Source organism: Quercus lobata, chromosome 4 (genome assembly GCF_001633185.2).
Source record: "Quercus lobata isolate SW786 chromosome 4, ValleyOak3.0 Primary Assembly, whole genome shotgun sequence".
NCBI lineage: Eukaryota > Viridiplantae > Streptophyta > Magnoliopsida > Fagales > Fagaceae > Quercus > Quercus lobata.
The window spans coordinates 34,546,494-34,556,174 of record NC_044907.1 but is presented as its reverse complement, the minus strand read 5'-3'; the positions used below and the strand labels follow the sequence as shown (position 1 = coordinate 34,556,174).

General features: G+C 32.9%; 1 protein-coding gene across 1 annotated transcript; it reads left to right on the top strand.

Moving 5' to 3' along the window:
- Positions 1-4,047: 4,047 nt before the first annotated feature.
- On the top strand, positions 4,048-5,924 carry LOC115985088. The gene is made up of 5 exons (XM_031108058.1): positions 4,048-4,183; positions 4,446-4,613; positions 4,969-5,201; positions 5,477-5,648; positions 5,776-5,924. The coding sequence occupies exons 1-5, from the start codon at positions 4,048-4,050 to the stop codon at positions 5,922-5,924; spliced, it is 858 nt and encodes a 285-aa protein (XP_030963918.1).
- The last annotated feature ends 3,757 nt before the right edge of the window (positions 5,925-9,681 follow it).

The window sequence follows — 9,681 nt, the reverse complement described above, 5'->3', positions numbered from 1 at the left end:
TTGTGTATATTTCAATCATCATAAATATTTTATGCAAGGTTTTTTCTTTTTTTGGGAAGGGGGGGGGGGGGGGGGGTAGAAATGGGATTTTCTATTAATTGACTCGCAACAGATACAAAAGGAACAAACCTTTCATATAGAAAACTAGAGGCATCTAAATTAAGCAAAATAAGTATTTCTCATTTTGGATGCTTTCATGGTGTTTTGATCATTTTAAAATTTTCAAAGATGTTTTTATGACATTAGAGATTTTAGGGTATTTTTTTCATCTTGTAGGTATTTAGAGGTTTGTTCAATTGAGGCTGAAAAGGTTTTAAGCTCCTTTTGGGATATAAAACATTTTCAGAATTTTCAACCTTAGAGAGATAGTGTATTTCTTGATCACCAATAAATTATATTTTTTTAATCAAGTTTCTCAACTGCCTCAAATGTCCAAAATTGGAGAAGGTATTGGTATCAAATGATACTATGTTAGCGGTATGAAAATCCAATAAGTATAAGACATGTCAACAAAAAATAACTAACTCACTAACAATTGAAAGACATGTGTTAGTTGGTAGTTATTTTTGCACACATGTCTTTCGTTTATTAGATTTTGATATGGATGACGTGGTATCATTTGATACAAAATACTTTTTCCAAAAATTGAGGAAAATGTTTCCTTTTTTCCTTTTATTTTTTGCTAAATCAAATGGGATCTACATTCGATACATTTTCTTTGTAGAGTATGTCTATTCTTGTACCATTATTAATCAAGATTTCCGCCCCCCCACCCCCCCAATCTATATATATATATATATATATATAGTAATAGGTAAAGTTTAGAGAAAATCCAATTATATTCTATAATTAAAGTCCAATTTTGCGTCATGTGTCCTAAATTATTTATTTTTAGAGAGACTTTTATTTCTTAATTTTGGAGTCAAATGTGGGACCATATTATAAATATCCATTCAAGTGAGTTATTGTGTACAAAAACCAAAGAGTCTAGAATTAATAAACATAATTTAAAAAAAAAATAAAAAATGGACAATTTACATTTTTTTTCCCTAATAATATTCTTGCAAGACTTTTTAAAGAGTTAGAAAAAAAAAATGACTATCAATAATATTTAAATTATATATGTAAAAATTATACTATGCATCTTAATGTATATATTTTAAGTATATCAATGCATATGCATGTGATTACAAGCTAGTTTTCTCTGATATGTGGAGTTAATATGGGCTTATTAATGAAAAACAGTTTGATTTGATTTGATAAATATTTTTTATATATGTATTACACCGCATATAAATATAAATATTTATATTTTGTATAATTCTTTGTTAATGTTATATTATTTAATATTAATATTTTGAATTAGGCCAAATTTTAAAACCCACTATTTAAGTTTCACTATTTTTCATTTTAATCCTTTAAATTTGTCTTTTCTCGTTTAAGTCCTCTAAGTTTCAAAATACCCAAATTCAGACTTTCGTTATCTTATCACCAAAACTGCGCCGTTTTACCCTAAATTTAATTTTATTATTTACTTCCTAAAAAATGTAATTAAAAAAAAAAAACTCCTGAAAATTAAAAGAGATATGAACTTTAATCCATTGATCATTGTTGGAAGGAATCAAGGCATCTTGTATTGTCTGAAATACTCCAAGACCAGAATTGTTAGACCTGTCGACAATAATGGTGGACCTAATTATATTTTCATTTTTGCTATCCACAGCCCTAAAAACCTTAGAGGTGGTAACCAAGATAAAGAAAATAAATATTGGAAGAAGTTGCATTTTGGTTGAATATTGTTTGGATGTGACATGCGGCCATCGACGTGGCTGCATGTGTGTCCATGATGATTTTTTTTTTTGTTTTTTTTTTTTTTTTCGTTTTTTGATTTGGCTCGATATGGTTTGATTCAGGCCAATATAGTCTGATTCGGTCTGAAAGCCAAAACAGGCCCTAAATTGGCCTGATTCAGATTGAAATGGGCCAAAACATGCCTTGAATCGATCTGATATGGGCCTAAATAAGTGTTTGAAAAAAAAAAAGTAAAAATTTTTGTCAAAACACACCATTTTGACATCCTAGTTTAAAGAAAAAACCCTAAACTCATCTCAAATTTTGTCAAAACACACTTTATTATCTACTATTACATTTAAATTGGTATATGTTTACCATTATATGAAAAAATATGCTTAGCAATATATAGAAAATATAAATAAAAATATATTTAATAATTTATTAATAAAAGAATCCCACCACACCCGCACCCTACTTTCTAAAAAATTGCCGAGTCGTTGCGCCGCATCGCACCCAAACCTAAATCTGCACCCATGCTTCCCAGGCCATAACATGTTGTAGCAAACAATTCACAAACCCGGTTGGGGAAACTGGAGAAAGTCGGTTATCTTTTGAATCAAAGTAGCGACGAGCCGAGTACTACGACTACAGGGGGGGAGCAAAGCTTCGTAGACAGCTTCGCTTCCTCGTCGCTTCTTTCTGGCGACTAGCTTCTCAAGTGGGTGGCTTGGTAAGCAAGCTACCTTCAGCATCAGTAAAATCCTTAAAAAGAATAGGTCGGAATGGTGGGGAAGGAGGCCCTCCCTACTTCAATGGAAAGGGGGGAATCGCCGTTTCACAGCCACTCCTCTACAACTACCTTTTGCCCAACATGATCAGGAATGAAGACAGAGAATTGCGTAGATAGAAGGACGAAACGAACACTATTGCTTTTGAGTTTTTTTTTTTTTTTTTTGATTTTTTGGAAGTGTTGATCAGTTTATTCTTGGGGGTGAAGAATTTGTTTTTTCTTTTAATTTTGTAGACTTTTATTTAATTATGTTTTTTACGAAATAAATAATAAAATAAAAGTTAAATTCTAAATTAAGGGCAAAACGGTGTAGTTATGGTGATTTAACAGGAACAGTGAATGGAAAGATAATGGAAGTTTGAATTAGGGTGTCTGAAACTTAGAGAACTTAAATGAAAAAAAAAGGGCAAACTTAGAGGACTAAAACAAAAGTAGTGAAACTTAGATGGTGGGTTTTAAAATTAAGCCTTTAAATTATCACCATTAGATTAATTACGAGTTTTCTTTATTATTAACATACATGTCAAATTTTGTTTTTGATTGAATGTTATTTACTATCTAATCCATAATAATGTATTTTATGCTTAATTTTAAAGTTAATAAAAAACTTAAAGTTTAAATATTTCATAAATTAGATAGTTATTGATTTGTGATATTTTAATATTTTACAAACATGGAGAGGCTAAGAGGACAACAGAATAAATAATTTAGAAAGTGAGAGATGTAACATGTCTTCAGTCATTGATTTTTATGATTGTAAGATTTTTATCATTTTTTCTTCTTTTTTGTTTACATTCATGCTCAATAGTAAAATTGCTTTCAAATCTATATGTGATTAATTTTCTGGACAATTTGATAGGAGTCTTGGTGGCGCTGAGACTATGAATTAAGTGCAATAATGAAAAGACAAAGTGTGCCCTTTGATGAGCTTAATTCATCAATTTATTCCTTACATTTAAAAAAAAAAAAAAAAAAATCTTGGTTTGTTTATTGATAGGTGATACGTAGGAAATATGTTGTATCATCAATCATGACATGTTCTTTAATGATTTTTTAAGTTTCATTGCCCTTAATTTATTTTTTAAAATATTTCTTTGACCTATGATGATTATGCTTTAGCACTGCTTGATAGAAACTGTTGCCAAACCTTGACCCATATCTCATTGCCTAATTGTTATTAGATTGTGTATTTAAATATTCCTAATGTATTGCAGCAATCAAAAGAACAACAAGACATTTTCGTCCAGCTCATTACTTACTTAAAATACCGTCATACTCTTTACTATGTGACACTGGGGTGGAAAAGTATGAATCTGGTGTTTTTGAAGCCTGTGGACACAAATGGTGGGCTCTAATATTGTTCTAATACTTTGTTTTTTCTATTCAAATATTAATGTTTACTTCTAATATAGTCAGTTTTATTTTGCAGGAGGTTGTCTATTTATCCAAAAGGAAACGAGATAATGAATGGAATTGGTCACATCTCAGTTTACTTGGCAATTGTCGATACTGCAAAGTATACTCCTGGCTGGGAAGTTAATGTCAGCTTCAAATTGTTCATGTTCGATCAAATACGAGACAAGTTCTTGACCATTCAAGGTTTGCTCTCTCATAGTTTATATCTTTCATGATTGTACTTAGGTATAAATTGTTAAATTACCGATTTTTTCAAAAGTGTAAGTTATTATTAGGATATGATAAATTTATTTACGTGTTGGCCAAATGAAAATTTAAATAGAATGTGAGATGGTCATAGAGGAAATTTAAACTCGGGATCTCTTACTCTAGTCCCATGTTAAAATTTTCAATTCTCTTGAAAACATAATAAACAAATCTGACATGTATTCTTTTGTGTGTGTAGATGCTGATGGGGCAATTAGAAGATTCCATGATAGAAGATTTGATGATATCAAAAATGAATGGGGCTTTCACAAATTTCTATCCCTTGAATATTTCAAAGATCGTTCTCAAGGATACCTTGTCAATGATTATTGCGTATTTGGTGCTGAGCTTTTTGTTCATGACTGCTGTAAGAACCAAGTATAAGACCTATGGGCCTTGGATTACTTTGGGCTCACAATCTATTTGTAGTGGGCTTGAAGATTTCCTACTATGGGTCGATCTCGGCAGAGAGACTCAAAGCAACGCCCAGTTGATATTCACTCTTTCCCTCTTTTCCCTCAAATTTTCTGAACCCCCATCTTTTCCCAACTTTCTTCTATTTATAGCCAAGGTTAGTGGGGTGGTTATGATTACAGCCACCGTTAGTGCTACTGAAGGTCCAATGTTTTCTGATTAAAGTGGATGTTCAGGTGGGAGGGCGGTGCGGCATTTATGATCTTGGAACTTGGTTCCATCTTACCCGATTATGTTCGGCAATTCAGTTTCCTGTGCAAATTGCACCTTCCCGGGAAAGGTTTATATACATGACCGGGAACTGTTGACCGACCACCACTTGGACCCCAATATCTTACACTTGTTTGTTCATCAAGGAAGCTTCAAGAAGGGAGCAGGAGAACTGGACCTTTTTGATGGGTCTGTGCCTAAGGCCGGCACAGGACTGGGCCCAGGGCCTGTATGGGCCTGTGCCCAAGGACGGCATGAGGTTGGGCCCGGGGTCTGTGTGGGCCTGGGATCTCGGTGCCGTACAACTGCAATGCCAAACGGGAGTGTCTTACAATGATAAAAGAACCCCCTAACCGTTCTATGACTTGGAAGATTGATAACTTTTCATCACTAGATAAAGTGACATATTATTCTTGAATATTTCATGTTGGCGACTTAAAATGGTATTAGTTTTTATTATTATAAGTTGAACTTTTATTGTTGTAAAGAAAAAGGAAGGTTTCCTTTTTGAAACTTATAACCTATTGTTTTTTACTCTTTTTATAGAATCCTTGTAGGACGTTATTGGTTTATCCCAAAGGAATTTATAATGGAGAAATCAAAGCGATATCGCTCTTCCTCTTTTCTTGTGATTGTGTTTTACCTGAGCACAATTTTTTTGCAGAATTCAAGATACGTATAAAGGACCAAGTTAACAATGCTCACGTAGAAAAAACAGGTACGTGTGCTTATATGTGTGTGCAAGCATATGCACGTACCTCTTGTTCTCTTTCACCTTGTTTTGTTTCAATTTTATTTATTTATTTTTTATTATTATTATTTTTTTTTGGTTTTGTTTCTTACAGATAAACATTGGTTCACTACCTCTTCGACTGAATGGCGTTTCCCACACTTTATGCCTCTTAAGGATCTCCAAGATGCATCCAAGGGACTTCTTATGAATGATGCTTTAATTATAGAAGGAGAAATAATAGTTATGTCTAATGTTAAGTGATTCCCTAAAATGGTTGTCTAAGAAATTATAGAAAAAATTGTACTTTAAATATTGTAAAAATACTTCTTTATCCCGGAATTGCATTTGGGGAGGTTATGGATTATTATTATTATTATTATTATTTTTTAATTTCAATGTGATACTATTTCATAAGTTATTATAGATTTTATATTTTATCATACTCATAATTGATATACGCTTTGACTCAAGTTATATTTGGTATTAATTTTGTTAAAATTAATATCTTAGTATCTTTATATTAAAATTTTCAATCAAATATTCTTTCAATATTTATCATACACATCAAATTTGATACCAATCAAATGTGTTTTGCTATTCTTTTTTTTTTTTTTTTTGGGAGAAAGAAGTAAGTCAATTTTATTGAACTAAATCCAATTGAAATACAACATCCAAATCACTAGGTAGAAACTCTACCCATACATCCATGTTTGTAGATAAAACTGCTCTCCTAACTAAAGAGTGAGCTAACCGATTTCCTTCTTGGCAAACATGTCTGACCTTGCAAAACCGAAGTGTAGCACCTAACCTTTTACATTCATCAGTGGTATGGCCAAATAATGTGCTGCTTCTCCCTAGCTCATTTAGGACAGTGTTTTGCTATTCAATCAATAAATTATGCAATAATAATACATTATTATAATGCAAAAAATATAAAACCCGGACTATATATAAATGAGATGATTTTTTATCTTCTTATTTTTTGAGGAGCTCCACAATATGTATAATTGAACTCCACGATATATATGGAAGCATATCATTAGTGAAAGGGTAAGCCAAATGTCATGCCCTAACAAGCAATTTATAGGCAATTTGTTTATTATCAGTGTAGGAAATTTGGTCTTTAGCGAGCAACAACTGAAAGTCGTCGTTGATATGCTTTAAATGTCCACTTTCATGATATTAGTAAAGACATTTGTCTTTGCTAATATCGTTGCAAATACATTGTCAAGAAAAGTTTTTTTTTAGCTTCGTTGCTAATATATTACTATCAAATTATCATCAAATGTGATTGGTTTTCAACTTTCCTCTATTTTTTTTTTCTCAAAAAAAAAAAAAAAAAAAAACCTCTATTCTTTGTATTTTGTTATGACTTCTGTGGCCAAAATGAGAATATACTCTTTTCGTCCAAAAGTTTTAGCAGAATGTCCCTTCTCTGAAACTATCTAGCGATATGCTCCTTTTTTGAAACTCGATTTGTTTAAATCGAGTTTCAGTAAGGAACTCAAGTTCCTTGAAAATTTTCAAGTGGAACTCGAGTTCCACAAATTTATTTATTTATTTATTTATTTTAAAAAGTTTGATTTGCCTATAACTCGATTTTTTAAAAATCGAGTTTTATATTGAAACTGGATATTTAGAAAATTGAGTTTTAAAACAAGGACATATTGCTAGATAGTTTCACAAAGTGGGCATTTTGCTAGAACTTTTGGGTGAAAATGGTATATCCCCATTTTGGCCCGACTTCTGTTAACAAATATTAATAAAATAAAGAAAAAACTTAACACGGAGAATTAACTAATCATACAATACAACTTACCATTAAATGATTTTGTATTTGTTGGTGATATTGTGAGACTTTAGTCCAAGAACAATATTGAAGGTTGGCATGATTACGAATGTTGGACATAGTAAGAATTAGGCAAAATATTATAACCTAGTTAGTATCCAAACCAAGCTGGTTTTGTTGTAGAAGTCCTAATCCATGGTTGACTGTGAAATTAGTTAAAATCATTTGCAATTGATTATTCAACTCTGTACCTGTTTTTAGCCCAAATTAATGGGCTTGCAGCTACTAGTTTAGTTTTTGGACCATTTTTTAAAGAAGATTAATTTTAGTACCAATTCACCACAAGCCCTAAATATGAGTTTGTTCTTTAAATATGTTTTTGCCAATTAATTGGATCTTAATTTCAGATTTTATAATTATTATTTTAATAAATTAAAACTGTGAAAAATATTTTTGTTGTTGCGTGTGATCCTAAATGAATAATTTCCTTAAAGCGTGCAATATTAAAAATGAAATTGGTCCTACATATGATATCCCTATTAATAAAAGAAATATTACTAAAGGGTGAGGGTTAGGGCTTTTTGAAATTTGCCTTACTGTTTCAACTAGATCATCAGAGAAATGAGTGATAGCAACAATGGTGTTTCGGGAAGTGCTACATTTATAGTATTTTCATAACACATTCTTAACAAATCTTAGATAATAAGTTATTACTTGTTCTAATTTGAATTATCATTGAAATTACTTTTTTACTCACAAGTAATAATCTAACATTTACAATTTGTTGTGAATTTTTTACTAAATGTTGTAAACAAAACTTTTCTTGTAGCGTTGCAGCCTTATGTTGGCATTTAAGGTGACTTCGAAAAGAGTGAGGAGTTTCAATGAGAGAGAGAGAGAGAGAGAGAGAGAGAGTGAGTTGAGTGGGTATTCATAGATAACTAACAAATCGAGTATTGCATAGTAAGAAAATTCAAGTTTCTGGGTAAGGGCCCTTCTTAGTTTGGTCCTTGCAGTTTGGTATTTAGACTTTTTGTGAAGTCTAAGATACGGCCCAATGCATGGGCTTTTGTATGTTGCATGGTTTGGGTTACCACGTAGTCAATTGGCACACTGATCAAGTGTGCATGAAAATCACTAAGGTTGGGCCCCACAATATCAGAGGCATTTCGGGTCACATTCACAGTACTAGACTTCTTTGAGAGTAGTCAGCCATGACAGCTTTATTGTCCATCTGGAGAACATCGCCATCCAAGATATCATCCCTTGAAATCACGTGATATCGTGTAAACTCCATGTTCTTGCCATTTACGTCAAGATTTCCATTATTGTCACCTAGATCCTCTGCACTCGGGCAAAGAGTAGTTTGAGGCCGAAACCTATCTCCAGATTCATCCTCTGGCGCTGTGGGGGTCCCTGTTTGGGTTATCGTCTTTCCGTCGAAAACCTGCTTTTATCCATTCTCCATATGGATTTTCAACCAGGGATGCATGGTGAATTTGAACTGGAAAAGTCCATCCCCTACGTCCACAATCTGCAGGTCGTTCCCAAACTTCCAAACCGACCTCAGTAGTGATTTGGCCGCTCTTTGGTTGTAGGGTCTGGATGTGAGAAATCTTCCTATCAAACTGAGTGAGCATTCTTCAGGGATTTTTTTTTTGTCTCTGAGTGGATCGAACCGTGAGAACTTCCCCTTCGCCCTCCGGTAAGGTTATACGGTGCAAGCGTTCAATGAAATCTGAGTCCATGTATGTGTCGAAACAGCCAAGGATAAAAACTAGAAAAAGGTTTGTAGGGTACCACGGCTTAACAAGCAGCGGCGTGTAAAGAAAAAGAAAGGACCACGGCTTAGCAAGCAGCGGCGTGAAAAGAATAAGAAAAGCGAAAAAAAGAGAACCACGCAAAGCATAAAGAAAACTCACCCTAGGTGAGAGAGAAAACTCCTACCGAGAGGAGAAGAAAAAAGTACTTAAGTCTTTATCATGGTTTCTTCGTACCTTGATCCCAAAAGGAAAACTAGTTCTCCAATTCTTCTCTTCTAGCCAATCAAAATGGGCATCAATCCTTCTTTTTCCTTGCATCTCGATTCCTTGTCTATTCTTTCCTTCGAACCAATAACATTCGCACGTACGGTTTCATGTGTAAAGTTCCATGGCATTGTTGTGGAGGAGATTCCTATTAATTACCCTATAAATAATGCAAATTAGGCTGTAGTTTTCAAGAAAGTGA